Below are 17,221 nucleotides of genomic sequence, written 5' to 3'. Positions count from 1 at the left end.
GAGTGGGCTAAAGAACGGTGATGGATCAAACCCAGATCTGTTGACTGGGTGTGAGTGTTTGGTTAGTTCTGATGCTCCGTCCATCACCACCCCCTTTTGTACCGCTTTGATTGCCATAAGTTGGCAGGGTATGCTCAGACGTGAGTCCCTTGCTCACTTTGCCACTGGATTCAAGCAAGCCTGGCTGAAGACGGCTGATATGCCAGCAACCGGTCCTAAGAAGCTTGTTTCCGGTCCAGGGAAGGCATGGCTTGGAAGTTCGGGCTGGACTGTTCCCATGAGGCACAGGTTCAGACTGATTTGCATATGGCCATGTCTGAACTGGGGTGGCAGAGTGGGCTAAAGAACGGTGATGGATCAAACCCAGATCTGTTGACTGGGTGTGAGTGTTTGATTGGTTCTGATGCTCCGTCCATCACCACCCCCTTTTGTACCGCTTTGTTTGCCATAAGTTGGCAGGGTATTCTCAGACGTGAGTCCCTTGCTCACTTTGCCACTGGATTCAAGCAAGCCTGGCTGAAGACGGCTGAAATGCCAGAAACCGGTCCTAGGAAGCTTGTTTCCGGTCCAGGGAAGGCATGGCTTGGCTTGGCAGTTCGGGCTGGACTGTTCCCATGAGATACAGGGTCAGACTGATTTGCATATGGCCATGTCTGAACTGGGGTGGCAGAGTGGGCTAAAGAACGGTGATGGATCAAACCCAGATCTGTTGACTGGGTGTGAGTGTTTGGTTAGTTCTGATGCTCCGTCCATCACCACCCCCTTTTGTACCGCTTTGATTGCCATAAGTTGGCAGGGTATGCTCAGACGTGAGTCCCTTGCTCACTTTGCCACTGGATTCAAGCAAGCCTGGCTGAAGACGGCTGACATGCCAGCAACCGGTCCTAAGAAGCTTGTTTCCGGTCCAGGGAAGGCATGGCTTGGCAGTTCGGGCTGGACTGTTCCCATGAGGCACAGGGTCAGACTGATTTGCATATGGCCATGTCTGAACTGGGGTGGCAGAGTGGGCTAAAGAACGGTGATGGATCAAACCCAGATCTGTTGACTGGGTGTGAGTGTTTCATTGGTTCTGATGCTCCGTCCATCACCACCCCCTTTTGTACCGCTTTGTTTGCCATAAGTTGGCAGGGTATGCTCAGACGTGAGTCCCTTGCTCACTTTGCCACTGGATTCAAGCAAGCCTGGCTGAAGACGGCTGAAATGCCAGAAACCGGTCCTAGGAAGCTTGTTTCCGGTCCAGGGAAGGCATGGCTTGGCAGTTCGGGCTGGACTGTTCCCATGAGGCACAGGGTCAGACTGATTTGCACATGGCCATGTCTGAGCTGGGGTGGCAGAGTGGGCTAAAGAACGGTGATGGATCAAACCCAGATCTGTTGACTGGGAGTGAGTGTTTGATTGGTTCTGATGCTCCGTCCATCACCACCCCCCTTTTGTACCACTTTTAGAAAGTTGGCATTTGCTTGTTTAACCATTCTGTGTGCCTCTGCCTGTTTGTGTATTGACTCTTTGGTTTTGGAGTCACAGAGGCTGGGGATGTGCATTCACTGTAGACAGCCACTGGGGGGGGTTGAGGTGAGCCTGGCTGTTAGACCTGGCATCCTTGGTGTAGTTTCCCCAGACTTTTTACCTCTACCTCCTGTATTTTTGACACTGTGCTGGATTTTGTTTTGCTGGTTTAGATGCTTTGGGCACTATGTCACTTCTGATCAGTACCAAAGTGCTAGTGTGCCCTGTGTAAATTGTTATTATGATTAGTTATCCATGATTGGCTTATTTGCTTTACCAGTAGGTCCCTAGTAAAGTGCACTGAGTGTGTCAGGGCTGGTAATTCAAATGCTACTAGTGGGCTTGAAGCACTGATTGTGCCACCCACATGAGTAGCCCTAAAAGAAGTCTCAGACCTGCCACCGCAGTGCCTGTGCGCAGTTTGTTAACTGCCATGTCGACCTGGCCAGTGCACCCACTTGCCAGGCCTTACCCTTCTCTTTTCTTACACATTGGACACCCTTATGGTAGGCCCAAGGTAACCCCCTGGGAAGGGTGCAATGTATGTGAAAGGTAGGACATATACTAGTGTGGGTAACATGTCCTGATAGTGAAATACTGCCAATTTCGTTTTTTCACTATTGAAAGACTATCTTGCCCATAGGACAGAATGGGGAATTTGGTGTAACATGTTTACCTGCATATCTTCCCATAGGAGCAAGATAGGTAAGGTAAGGTAAAGTAAAGTTTTATTGTGCACTTAATTAAAACCATTACAAACAATCTCCAATTTACACAATTTCAAGCTAAAAAAAAGAGGGTACAACAAATTACAATAGTGTTATAGTAGTTCATCGCTAAAAGACTACTTGTTCAGACTACAAAATAAAAACTATTAAAACATGTGGTTAGTAGATTATAAGCCTCAAATATGCCTGAAGGCTAGCCCAAACCTCCTCTATCGGAGCCTCATACCGCAGAGGATGTTGGGTGGGGGATAAAGTGCCTTGTGCGCTAATTGCTAACAGCCTTAGCCAGGTGACCTGGGGGCAGTGGCAACGATTTCATTACTCAATGCCCATGTGGGGTTATACTGGTCTTAGGAGCAGTTAGCCAGATCTATTTACGCAAAAATAACCTTGCAGATGTGTAGACGAGAGAGTCAGGGCATAGTTAAAGTTCGTATTTAGATGCTTGATTTACATATATTTCTAGGGTTAGTCATCTTGGCAAACTCGGCCTGGCATGGGCTAAGAAGTAGAAAGTAATAAAGTCCAAAATCATCATTGAGGGAGGGTACGGTGCATCAAAGGTTGGTACTTGGGACTTGGCGCCAAAATGCAAAGTGTGCTTAGATTACAGATATTTCTAGACACAGAGCTCCTTGCCAGAATAGGTCTGGCAAGGACTAAGAAATAAAGAGTACTTAGTACGAGAGACGGCATTAGCAGTTGTTGCGGAGTAACAGGGGTAAGCCCCCCAGAGTGATTTGAGCTTGCTGGGTCTCCATTTCGGACCGGTTAGTTATTAGAACCTATGGTACAAGAGGGCGGCATGAGATAACCCACCGCATGATCTTAAACTATCCTTGTTTCGGTCCATCAGATGTTTAAAACGTGTAATACTGAAAAACACTCATTAAATCAGAGTAATTTTAAGGTCACGGCCATTGTCTTGTCAGATGTAGTAACTTGGAGCAATGCTGTTTATCCAGGGCCAATTTTAGTTCTTAACCCTTCTCTCTCCGGATTGCATTGACCACCTAGAGTATAAGAAAAATGCTCCGAGTACCGACGCTGTACTTCCTATTTCTTCGCTGAGCAAGATGGAAAATTAGAGTCCGGTATCCCTGAACTCAGAATTTAATAACACATCTTTTAGGAAGGATTGTTTTTAAATTCTATGTTTGAAAATAACACTTTTAGAAAGTGGCTATTTTCTTGTTCAACCTTTCTGTGTGCCTTTGCCTGTTTGTGGATTGACTGTCTGGTTTGAGAGTGATGGGGTCAGGGATGGCTCCAGGAGTCTGGGTGAGTCAGCACTAGGCTGAATAGACTTATCTGCATTTGGAGTGGTGGGAGGAGTAGCACCTGGACCTGACTAGGGCTGTGCCTGCCTTCCACAATGCTGGCTCCATTTCCTGTGGTGTGTCTGATGTCCCTGGCCCACACTCACAAAGGAAGAAGATGTACACTGGCAGAGTGCCCCCAGAACTGGTTTGGACTGGATCCAAGACCCCTCACACATAGAGAACAAAGACTTTTGGGGTATAAATATGAGAGCTGAAACCCCTGAACTTTAGACTACTTCGTGATCAAGGGAAATCCCTGCCAAAGAAGATCAGCTGAAGAGACTGAGGAGAAGTACTGCCCTTGCTGTGTGTCTGGGGTTGGCCTGCAGTTTGTTGTTTCTACTGAGGAGAGGACCAAGGGACTTTGCTGTGTGCTGTGTCCCCTGCTTGAAGAAGGACTTTGCTGTGTGCTGTGGCCATCTGAAGAAAAGTCTCCAAGGGCCTGAGAAGAGCTGGCCTCCTGTTTCTGAAGTCCCAGGCACAAAAGGACTTCACCTCAAGCTTCCCTGAACTTCCTTGCTGGGAGTTCCAGTCTTCTAGGAGGGCCTGTAACTGTGTGTGAGGCCTTTTTGCTGTTGGGAGCTGGAAGCAAGACACAACGTGAGAGAAGCGTGACACCGCCGCAGCAGCCGCTGTCGCATCATCGAGGAAGCGTGTCGCCGCTGCCGCTGTTCGCCGGCGCATCACCGGAGAAGCGTGCTGCCGCCACAGAGGGTGCCGTCGCACCACCGGAGAAGCGTGTCGCAGGTCCGTCGCATCGCTGAAGAAGCATGCCATCGCTGATTGCCGCCGCAACACCGGAGAAGCATGTTGCAGTCACCGAGGGTGTCATCGCATGACCGGAGAAGCGTGTCGCAGGGCCTGTCGCAGCTCAGAAAACCACCAAGTTCACCTCATGGCCGTTGGGCGTGCACGCATCGCCTCCACGTTGTCGCAACGCAACAGAGACGCCATTTTGTCACATCGCACCGGATCGTCGCACACATCAAGGCACCATCTTGTCGCATCAGAACCGGAGCGCAAGAAGAATTGACGCATAGCCTTCTATGCGCCCCTTTTGTTTGTTTTGCGTTACACATCCCAGGTACTTTGAGACTAAAGTGTTGCATTTACCATCTACAAATATATTTTTGCAACAACCTTTTTAAAGACATTCTACTGAGTATCTGTATGTTGGATTTTTGTCATTTTGGTCTTGTTTAGTTTAGATAAAGATATTTTATTTTTCTTAACTGGTGTGGTATCCGTTTGTGGTGTTTTCACTGTGTTACTGTGAGTGTTGGTACAAATACTTTGCACATTGCCTTTGGGATAAGCCTGTCTGCTCATGCCAAGCTACCAAGGGGGTGAGCAGGGGTTATCTACAGTGTGTATCCCCCTTACCCTGACTAGAAGGAAGGATCCCTATTTGATCAAACGTATCTACCTCTGCCAACTAGAGACCCCCATTTCTAACACTGGCCCTTCCTGGATGACTCAGAGCTGGGCTGAATAGACCCTGGCTGAATTTAGAGTAGTGGGAGGAGATTTCCGTGCACATGAATAGGGTCTGTCTCCCTTGCACAATGCTGTCTCCACCCCCCACAGTTGTACTACACCAGTGAGGACAGAACTGGTTTGGACTGGGCTCAGAGGTCCTTGCACAAAGAGATCAAAGACATTTTGGGGTATAAGTATTAGTCCTAAAACCCCAGAACTTTAGACTACTTCTGGAATCAAGAGGAACCTTTGCCAAGGAGAAGAGCTGAAGAGACTGGAAGAGAAGTACTGCCCCTTTGTTGTGTACTGTCTGGGGTTGGCCTGCAGTAGCTGTTTCTGCCAAAGAAAGGAGAAGGACTTTGCTGTGTGCTGTGTCCCCCTACTTGAGGAAGATATCCAAGGGCTTGAGTAGAGCTTGCCTCCTGTTCTGAAGTCTCAGGGACCCAAAGACTTCAGCCCCAGCTCCCCTGAACTTCCTTGGTGGGAGTTCTGACCTGCCAAGAAGTGTATGTTACTGTGTTGGGCCTCTGGAGGTTGTTCCTGCTGTTGGGAGCTGTAAAAGCAACGCAACTACAAGAAAATCGATGCATCGCTCTTCTTGCGGCAGTTTTTCCAATGCAGCACCGCGGTGCAAAAAGAATCGCCACGCATCACCGCTGCCACAACCGACCCTGCGCCTGATGCCGCTGCAAGAACCGACGCATTCAGAGACGCGGCTAAAGAAACCAGTGCAGCGCCGCTTTGAAGCCGTCACATCGATCTCCGATGCATCCCGGATTTCCACGCATCATACCTGTGCGACAAGTTTTCCCAATGCATCACCCACAGACCAGCACCATCTCGAAATTGATGCATCACTTTCCCCTACAGACCAGAACGGTCGCAGCGCCTCCCCATGGTCGCAGGAACTGATGCATCTCTTTGTTTTTCGACCCTTCTAATCTGTGCGGCTGTTTGGCTATGTGAATTTAGTCGCAGCTACAGGTACTTTGAGAGAAATCACGTATCCATAGTTTTCTATGGACCCAGTTGTTTGAAACCTTTTTAAAGTCATATTCTTATTACATGTATGTTGGATTTTTGTTGTTTTGGTCTTGTTGAATTTAGATAAAGAAACTTCATTTTGCTAAATTGGTGTGTTGTCCATTTGTGGTATTATCACTGTATTACTGTGTGTTTTGAGTACAAATACTTTACACAATGCCTTTGGGATAAGTCTGCCTGCTCGTGCCAAGCTACCCAGTCTGATGAGCAGTGGATATCTAAAGTGTGTATCCCCCTTACCCTGACTAGAAGCAAGGGTCTCTATTTGGACAAAGGTACCTACCTCTGCCAACTAGAGACTCCCATTTCTAACACTTCCCAATACAGCCACAAACACAGCCGCACACTTACCATACAACTACACACACACCCACTTATTCACCCATACAGCCACTCACACATCCACTCACTCACCCATAAAAGCACTCACACACACCACTTACATACCCATTCATACATCTATACAAGCACTCTCACATATGCTCACTCTCCCATGCAGCCATTCTCATCGACACTCACTCTCGAATAAAGCCACTTGCACACCAACTCACTTAACCAAACACCCATTCAAACAGGTACCCACTCACCTATACAGTCACTTATACATCCATTCACCTATTCATACAGCCATTCAGACACCCACTCAGTTACCCATACAGTCACTCATGCATCCACTCACCCACCCATACAGCCAATTACACAGCCAATCACTCACCCATACTGTCCCTAAACACAGCCACTCACTCATCCATGCAAGCACTCACACACCCACACAAAAAACCACAGAAATTCAGCAGTTACAGTTATAGTTATCTCAAGTAACTATAACTTATTTCCTAAGGTAACTATACCCGCTCCCTCACCATGCACTGCTAATTACCCCGCATAGTTCATCAGTCATGAAATCTTCTTTGACATGAGAAAACTGTGCATGGCGGGGGTGCAAGTATAATTACCTAAGGGCACAAGTTCTAGTTACTTGAGATAACTATAACTGTTGAATTTTAGTGCTTGTGTACGAGTGAAATCTGAGCCTAACTATAAGGTCCCTGTATACTTTGTTTTTTTCAGTATATATAAATGAGCAAGCAATGTGCCACTTAGCATATATGTGTATATATGCCTATTAGGTATGAGTGAATCGTTATATATTGATTTATTGTGACTGCCAAAAGAGGAGAAGCTTTTAATCACATAAGAAGAATGAAATGTGAAGCCCCCTCCCCTTAATCAATCATATGAGAAGAGAATGACAAGTAATGGCCTCTGGTGCAATTCAGCTTTGATACGCGAAAGACGTTAACAATAGGAATGCATCCATTAAATAAAATAATTGCATACTTGTGCTCATATTATAATTGTATAGGTTGCCTTTCCTTATTCCTGATTATTCTTTTTCTTTTCTAGTTTTGATGCCTAATAGCTATTCAAAACCAAAAGAAGTATTTGTAGGTCACCTTTACCTTTAAACTTAAAATGCTGCTGCCTGTTTTTGTGATATTGCTGATTCTTTGCTGTATGTGGGGGACACTGACCTGCTCCATCGTGCTTTACCTGCCCTGTGAGTGTGAGGGCTGCTATAACAGTTTTGTATGGAAAGTGGCATTGCAGCTGTCTCTCCTGTCAATGTATCATGTATGCGAGGGAAGTTTTGCACTATCTGGTGGTGCCTGAGCTGAACCTGCACTGCATGTGAAAGGAATGATCTCTGCTGTGCTCCACACTGTACCAGATACTGCACCACTGCTGACCATCTGGAACATGCACCTTATGTGAATAAAGCTTCCACTGAAGTTGTACCTGTTCAGTGATCCCATAGAACGTGCGTCGTGGTTCTCCATGCTGAACCATTTTATGTGTGTAGGAAAACTTGCACAGCTATTTGTGTGCTCTTAATTTGTTGTGTACTAGTAGAAGCTTGTGATGCTGCTGCCTATGGTCTGTAACTGCTATATGGGTGAGAAGAGATTGAAATGCTGCTGGTCACACTGTGTCAGAAACTTGTATGTCGTCTACATATCCTATGTGTGTATGTGTGTGCGTGCGTGTCTGTATGTATTTGTGTGTGTGAGAGGCTTGCACATCTCCTGCTATGCTGGATTTGTTCTATATTACGTAAATGCAAGGTGTACACTCTGCGTGCTACAATCTATTAACAGCACCTACACCACCCGGTACTACATCCAGGCTCAATCATTCCACCTCCTCCCTCTTCTGCACTGAAACCAACTCCATAACCAGCTTCAAACAATCATGTCTCTGAACTCAAAGACCAGTAGCAAAAACACATTATTGAAATGGTGATCCATACTAGATGATGACCCCCCCCTTGCAGTGAATCATTATCGTCTAAGTGATCTTGGATACGTATTGAATATGTACTATCTGTAATTAACCTTAGCAAGTTTCATTTAGTTGACTTCCATCTCATCTTCTTTATGCATGCTTATCGTCCACTTTCATGTACCTCTATCAGCATTAAATGCACTTTCAGGTCCAATGTGCCATCTATGTAGCTCCCTACAGATCTGTGATAGAAATATTCTATTTGTTTGCATAAACAACATCCAGCCTGCAAGTGGGAGAGCAGACCAGGAACTAAAACTACAAGTAAATAAGACAGCAGGTTAGAAAGCAAGAATTTGGGTAAACCAAACGCAAACCAATCAAAAATGAATGAAAGCAGGGAAAGGAACCAGGAACCAAGCAAGAATGTGTTGGAGCGTAAAGCGTGCAGTACATTTTCTCTTTACCCTCTCTCAGGTATTCGTCCTAACCATACTGGGCCCTTTACAATTAGAGTAAAACTTTCTTCAATATCCATCTACCACAGAGGCAATGATCCTCAGATGAATCTTTCTCCGTCAATAGGAGGTGTGGAAATTAGGGTGTCCAGACACTTAGTTAGCTGCTCAATGAGAACCATTAATTGGCAGCCAACTTACAAACTACATCCACACAACACATTAAATCATCAATGCAAATCTCACAGTCTAAAGGGAAGAGATCAACAGGACTCAATAATAGACTCAGACAAATTTAGATTAATTTGGTTATTGTTATCAGGGCATTGAAATCCATTGCACAGAGCAATTACTTAAGAATTTCAGTCAAAAAAGATCACCATTTGCATTAAGGTGCCCAACATTTAGGCAAGAACTTTTATGGAATATACAGAGTTACTAAGTCCTACTTCCCCTTGAGGCAGAAGGATAGTTCGTTGGTCAAACAGCTCAAATCCTACCAAGCAAAGGAGAATGTGGAAAAGTAAAGTTCTTTTAGGGCGAGTCCATTAGCATTGAACTAAAACAAAAAGTGAAAATTGGTTCAGCAAGGAAAGTCTCAGTCCATCAGCTACCGAATGTAGAATCGACAAATAGTGCAAAACCAAAGAGGATGGTTTATGAAACTCAAAAATCAATCAGCATAGCATCCTGCTCACGGCGAGCAAGAAAAGGTATAGCGGCCTCTCACAAAGGGAAGTAAATGTGGCGTTGGCTCTTCTTTGGAGTTTCTTCTTCTATACAGTCTTTACCAAAAGTCGAGTGGCATGGCATCACACCACCATCAAAAGATCATCATGTGTTCACCATGTGCATTAAGTCACCTAACTATTGTAACATCAGAATAATTACCCATACTAGTCAGGAGAAATGACAACCTCATGAATCCGCATAAGCTATCAACTGGGGAAAAGAAACATAGTCGCAACTTATAAGACAGTAGAAGTTCCATTTTCTTCCCTTCCCATGAGAAATTTTACGGAACACACTGTAAGAGTCCAAGAATGTCCATGTGCAGCATAAAAGGTGCACTAATTTGCTACACAGAATGAACTATTGTATTAGAGCAGGGGAAAAGTACAGCACTAGAGAAAGCAATTTCAATAACGCCTTTAGGTTGACTACACATATTTGCATAGAATAAGCTTTAAACCATCATTAATGAAATAAAATCATAGAAAATCATAAAGAAAATATCAAATGTTCACAAATCATTATTACATGGAATTAGCTAATGTTAGGAATACCCTATTGCTGCACATTTTCACTATTTTATTTAAATGCACATTTTTCTAAATTAATCCAACAAAAATCATTTCAACATATTCATAAACTATAACATCTCTAATAGTCTACAAAATTTCAAGCTTCTATCTTTTTGCTATAAGACGTAGCCCCTTTTTTTTCCAGCTGGTATAATCGCTATAAAAAGCATTCAATACCATTAGGCCGCTTCACTTAGAACATCAAATCTTGCCCATTTTATATGTTATGTTATAATGTATTTATAACGCGCACAAATACTCATGAGTGTCCTGGCGCGCAAATTGACCGTGACAAAGTGGAGCAGAGAATTTAGATGGGCTGATTAAAAAGGAAAGTTTTAAGTTGTTTTTTAAAGAGTCTGAGATCCTGAATATACCGTAGTTCCGAGGGAAGGGAGTTCCATGCCACTGCTGCTTAAACGGAGAGGGACTGACCCCCCAGACGCGTCCTACGAAATCGGAGGATCGCCATCCGTCGTTGGGTGGCTGAGCGCAAAGATATGCTGGGAGCATAGAAAGCAAAGCGCTTCCTGATATACGACGGTCATAAACCATGCAGGGCTCTGTGAGCCAGAGTGAGAGCTTTAAATTGCACTCCTGAGATGTTAAACAGAAGTCTGGCCGCGGCATTCTGTATAGTTTGCAATTTTTTTAACCGGTATCCAGGGATGCCAATGCACAGGGCATTGGCATAGTCAATGCGGGAGAGAATAAGGGCACGGGCGACCATATCTTTGGCTGACCTAGGTAGCATGGGGAGGAACCTTCTTAGTGATTTAAGAGTACCAAAGCATACCCCGGTAAGTTTCTTAATCTGCACGGAAAACCTAAAGTCTTCCCCAAACCAGACCCCCAAGTTCTTTGCTGGATCACCCACTGAATTGGGTCGTGGGTAGTCTGGCGGCCACAGGGTTTCTCTAAAGGCAGGAGGAAACTGACCGTACAGAAGGACCTCCGACTTGTCCTCGTTGCACTTCAGTTGGGCATGTGCGAGCCACTTAAAAACAGACGAGAGACATTTCTGGGCAGTTTCTGATGACAAGTCGGAGTCCTTCCAAGTAAATAGGAGCTGGGTGTCATCAGCGTACGCTATTATTTTTGCACCCAGCTCCTCTGCCAGAAAAATCAAAGGAGTCAGATAGATATTAAAGAGCAGGGGACTCAGAGTAGAACCCTGTGGAACTCCTGTAGACATTTTCCTGGCGGCCGATGAAAAAGGTGGCATCCAGACCTGCTGAGTGCGCTTCTCCAGAAAGGATTTCATCCAATCCCAGGCGGGGCCGATAATGCCAATGTTTGAAAGCCGGGCAAGAAGTTGTTGGTGGGGCACCATATCGAAGGCGGCAGAGAGGTCAAGCAAAATCAAGGCCGCCCTGCCACCTGCGTCCAGGCACTCCCTGATCGCCTCAGTCATTTCCACCAGTGTGGTCTCTGTGCTATATGAAGCCCTAAAACCGGATTGAGCTGGGTGGAGAGCACCAGATGACTCGACATAGGCCTCAAGCTGTCGAAAGACCACTTTTTCATATATTAATGTTATTTGTGTTATATGTATTAGTGTTGCATATGTCTCTCTATATTACATTTAAAAGCACGCTTTTACGGTGCTTCTACTACACTTGTTTCTTTCATGTGTGTTTCTCTGTCTAACATGTGCACCATGTAATTTCAAATTTGTGGTTTTTTTTCGGCATCATGTCATGTATTATGAATTTAAAAATTCATGCTACATCACATGCTTGCACAGTAGGATTCAGGTATTTAAGCAATCAGATAAGCACTGACCCCACTGAGGGGTGCAAAACAGATAGAAAATACACATAACATACACAATACACAATAATATAAATATACACTTAAAAAAATCACCTACCTTGCAAAACAGATAGAAAATACACATAACATACACAATACACAATAATATAAATATACACTTAAAAAAATCACCTACCTTACACTGCCGCTTGATGTTCTACAGAGCGTCCTTATTGTTCTGCAGCACGTCCTCGGAGCGTGAAGTCCACAGCCAACTCTCCCATCCAATCAAGATGCTGTGCTCCTGCTGTTAAGCAGTATGAGTGAAGCATCTTGATTGGCTGAAGCGGGCATGCTCTACGCTCCTGAAAGCACTGTAGGTCTATGCCTGCTCTCCAACCCAGCTGTCCAAGACTGCTGGGTTGGGAAGTTTGAATTGCGCATGTTGGTTAGACCGTAGCAAGATAGCTGACCAAACCGACATGCGTAATGCAAACTTAAGTGGGCACTCCTCACTGCTGCTTATCATTGGCAGCAGTGATCAATCAATCAATCAATCACATAATTTGTAAAGCGCACTACATACCCGGGAGGGTTTCAAGGCGCTGGGCCGGAGTGCGAGGGCCCTCGCACTCTGTTTCCTGCAGGGAGCGAAAAATAAAATGGTAATAAACGTAGTATGTAACCCTGAGAATCCACCTGCTAAAAGTAGGTGGAGCCTATGGGTGAAAATCTATGGAAAAAAGAGATATCTCAGAGCAATATGGGATGAAACTACACATTCACCTTGCAAATCCTCATTTCTGAGTGGTCCCTCAGGATCACACACCCAGGATGCTGTAATGCTTATGCTACCCTCTGACACTTCAAAGTTACGAAAATTCCCGGTATCCATACGTCACACTTGGAATGAAGGCCCAGATATCCTATTTTGTTCATTCACATTTATTCTAAGTCATATTTCCAATTTTTAAGTTTAAGCTCATCAAATGATTTGATTTATTTATTGGTCTGCACCAAGATTGCATCACTGCTAAACTTACGTGTTTTTATGTGCTACCCCTTCCCTTCTGAAGGGAGAATTTGTGTTCCTCGTACTTAAGCAAAGAAAGCAAGAGTCACTGCCATACACTACTAATATTTATGGTTGCATGAGCATCCATGTCTGATTTTGGAGGGTGTTCTGGGTAAGGAGCCTTCCACGCCCCTATTAGACAAGATCTCAGAAAACTTAATATTAATCCACAAATCTTCACTGTACTGTACAGAGAAAATATCCCAATATAGCATAAGTAATATAGTGTATTTTAAATTTTATATGTCTGACTTTCACCAAATAATGCTCTTTTTTCCTTAAAGGAGCACATGGTTTGTATCTCAATGGAGACGACACTACTTCTGTTGAAGACATTCGTAAGTGGACTGTCGATGATGTACACAACTTCATTTTCAACCTTCCAGGGTGTTCAGAATTTGCACAGGTAATTTCTGAAAAATTGTTTAGTAAGAAAAGGTCTTAAGTAGTAATGATTTTCCCTCTTAAGCTCTGAGATGTGCAATATGTTAATAGGTTTAATACGCTCTCCTTGTTTCCTATGTTTTATTATTGTTTACATATGTTGGTAGCTTTTACTTTTGAAGTATGTTGGTGGTTTTTATTTTTATTGTAGGACCCTTCTGTGTAATCCGTAGTTTCTTAATAAGGGAGTAAGACCTGTTTTAGAGGATGGTAATGGTTATGGAAAATCTGCAGCTTAAAACAGGTCTGCTGATAGCCCCTGCAGCGACATACCCCCCTATACTTAGAGTGATCCAGTTGGTGGATGTACCGCCTGTAGGATGCCCTCCATCTCTGCCATCAACCCTGCCAATGTTTGGAGGTATTTCCGCCAGAAATGGTTGTTGTTCAAGCGGCATATCTGAAGTGGCAGACACGCCACAATTTCTGTTAGCGTTCTATCTATGAAAGCAGGCCACACATAAGATGGCGGTCTTTCTTTGACTGATCTGTAGAGTGCTCAGATGTTGTAAACTCACCAACTTGATTGCAGGGGGAGAATAGATATATGAGCACTGACAATGCACCCCATCTTTGAGGGTAAAATGTTGGTGTCCACATTTGCTGGTACACTTTCCACCAGCAAAGATGAACATTGGTGGATATTCAACCAAAGCGATTCTTCGCTCCATGGTGGGGTTTCCCATGCAACATACAATTTCATGGAACACCCTCTGTTGCCTTATCGAATTACCTTAATCTGCCACATTTTCCTCACCTCTATAGCATAAAATCAGATTCTGCAATGATCGCTGAGGGTATTCCTGGCATCTTAGATCTTTATTAGGTGGCATTGAGACCCTTTGAATGAGAGAGGTATTAAGAAGTGTATATGAGGGTGTTTCATAATTAATCTCTCAAATAGTTCTGTTAGTTTTATATCTAAAACTTGTGGTTCAAATTATACTTGCTAAATGTTCTCAATCTGGTCAGCCAAACTTTAAATTCTATAATATTCTACCTATACAAACTGTAGGTCAGCTGAGCAAATGGGTGTTGTCTAAAAAGCCGCCACGGACTGCACCATTCACTTACTTAAATTGAATAAGGTGCCATTTTATTTGCACATGTTAGTCTTACAATATTGACCAGTGTTCGGAGAAACAACATAGATACATAAAGACATCCAATAAAGACCAAATAGGAAGTATAGGAATTTATGTTGGCACCGGTATCTCTGCCCATCACTATCCATCACTGCTAGTGAAAATTCTACAAGCAAATGTGGACAGAGGAATTGTACTCACAAAGATACAGTACATTATTAGTGCTTACACATCTGATCTCCATTTCATTCAGGGTGAGACGTTTCCCAGTATGTGAACATCATACTAACTATCCAGTGAAAGACCACCACCTTTTTACACAGGTAACTCCGACAAAGATGGCTGCAAGTCTGCCACTTTAGATTTGACATCCGCCCCGCCATCTATTATGGTGGAGCTATCTCCACACATTGGGAGGGTTAATGAAAGAGATGGACGGCATTCTGTTGGCGGAAAGGCTCCTTTGCAAATCAGGTAAATCTGATCCATAATTACTGATTCATCTGGTAATACCCAAAACCTCAGGGTTCCACTCAGAATACCCGCTAACTCCACAACCATGGAGTTAACGGGATCCCTGGTAATGCTAACCCCGGGAATGAAAACTTACCGAATGCAGGGCCAGGGCATTCATAATGACGCTTTTGGTCTTATCTGTTATCTTTCCTATTGCAACAGAGTAGACATTACTTAGGCTTCAAACTTTTTGCTTCTCTTACAGTGTGTTTGCTCCCTGTGTCTGGCACCAACTGACCTCGGAGGTTTAGCACCTACACCTCTTGATGGAAGGTTATTTACCCATTCTTCTATGAAGGCCATACTTGTGTTAATTTTGAGCCTCAGCCAAAAAAGTTTATGATGTATCGTCACATTTTCCCTGAAATATGCCCCCTTCGACTATCTTCCTCTACATTTAAATGCCTCAATCAGCTCTCCTCCTTCATTCCCTCTTCCAGTCCACGCAGATTTAAGTTTGTGCATGACTTTAGAAAAGATTCTGGCACAGATTCACTTAACAAACAAGTCCAGCAATTATCACGGGAAGCAGATTTTCAAAACTATACATCCAGGGGAGGCCATTCCGAATTGATTACATCATACAAGGAGCGCAGAATACAGCCGTATCTGAAGCAAACACTGGGGATGAAGTGCCTAAAAGATACTCAATGGGTTAGGCGTGTGCCCCTTCCAATAAAATAACTAAATCCCGGGTGGAAATCCTTGGGCCCCATAAGCAGGTGCAGAATCTGCAAGTACAGAAAGGAGTCTCAGCTGCATTTGGTGTTTTGTTGTCCTGGCCTGCTACCGCTACGTCGGAAGTTGTTATGACCGATGCATCTCTCTAAAGGGGTCGGGACATGCAAAGAAGCAGTATCTGCTTTGTTCTCTTGCACTGCACCAACTGAACTGGCCAAATTTGAGAAGTATATGTCAGATGTGCGTGCTCGGCTCTCTGAACAAGAAGGGCCCGACGACACTATTGCAGTTTGCACGAACAATAAGGAAGTATGCAGTGATGAGACCCGCCATGTAGTTCCAATACGAACTTTATTATTCGCCAATTAGTGAGAATAGGTATGAGTCAGGAAACTTCAAGTTTCCCATGGGGCACAGGGTCAAGACGGATTTGCAAATAGCTGGGTCTGAACTGGGGTGACAAAGTGAGCTAAAGAATGATGATGGATTCAACCCCCTAAACTGTTTAAATGAAGCGCACAAGTACGTGTCCTGCTGGGCCTGCGTGCATATTTTTAAAAAAGAAAAGAAACAGTCTCTTACCTACTACTACTGCTGCACTGTCTAAAAGGATTTATCCACGGCGGTGACGGTGCGCAGCAGAGACTGCCCGTGCCCCAGGCCACAAGGTCGTCACGAGACTAGAGTGCGTAGCGGTGAAGTGCGTGACGCGTCACCGCTCCGCTACGTTCTCATCGCGACGCGAGGGCCGGGCAAAAATGTAGCCAGGGCCGTCATTGGTAGCGCTGGCGTGTGCTCTCCAGATTGACGGCCCTGGAGCAGGCTGGGGGATGGGCCAGTCAGCAAGCAACGTATACGCGGCACCGCGCCTGCGGGCAGAGATAACGGTCAGTGAGTCAGTCATCATCATGTGATGTCATGTGGCTGTGGCAATGTGTTATTTCAAATTGCAAGTGCAGCAGCAGCGCGCGCAGTGCGCAGCGCGCTGCTTGCACTCAAACTGGGCCGCCCGGCCGCGCGCGCCGTTGCGGCCGGGCCGCGGAGGACTTTACAGGGACTTTATTATAATTTATTTTAGTACTGTGTGTGTCCCACTCACTAAATAAATTATAAAGGCCGCCGCAGGCAGCCGCCCTAAATGTAGTGCCGCCTGGGGCGGTCCGCCCCCACCGCCCCCCCTAGCTACGCGCCTGGCACAGAATGGGCACTATTGCTACAATCAGACAACCAGCCAACAGAAGAGACGCCTATGAGTGATATGCAAGATGGAGCAAATAACTGAGGGTCCGATTACGATTACGGTGGGGCTGCCACCGACAGCCCATCGGTGGCAGTCTCACCGCCATCACAATATTGTTTTCCGTCTGCCACATTAGGATGGTGGGCGTATGGATGGCGGTCGTAGAGATCGACAGCCACGGATCCGACGGGACCGTTGGAGAGAACATCGATCTCTACAATGGTGACAGTGCCTGCCCGGCACGGCCATAGGGATTATGATGTCCCTCCCCGCCAGGCGTTTCATGACGGTTTACCTG

At 45.0% G+C, this 17,221-nt stretch overlaps 1 protein-coding gene across 2 annotated transcripts in view; it reads left to right on the top strand.

The window, feature by feature from the left end:
* SAMD7 (sterile alpha motif domain containing 7) overlaps positions 1-17,221 on the top strand; it is a 139,844-nt gene that overhangs the window by 102,704 nt on the left and 19,919 nt on the right. For both annotated transcript variants that reach the window (XM_085633733.1, XM_085633734.1), the window contains one exon: positions 13,242-13,363. In XM_085633733.1, the coding sequence (XP_085489859.1) occupies positions 13,242-13,363 (122 nt within the window). The remainder of the gene's footprint in view (positions 1-13,241; positions 13,364-17,221) is intronic.

The sequence above is a fragment of the Triturus cristatus genome, chromosome 11, assembly GCF_964204655.1.
Source record: "Triturus cristatus chromosome 11, aTriCri1.1, whole genome shotgun sequence".
Lineage (NCBI taxonomy): Eukaryota > Metazoa > Chordata > Amphibia > Caudata > Salamandridae > Triturus > Triturus cristatus.
The sequence above is the reverse complement of the archived record's forward strand: the minus strand, read 5'-3'. Positions and strand labels throughout refer to the sequence as shown.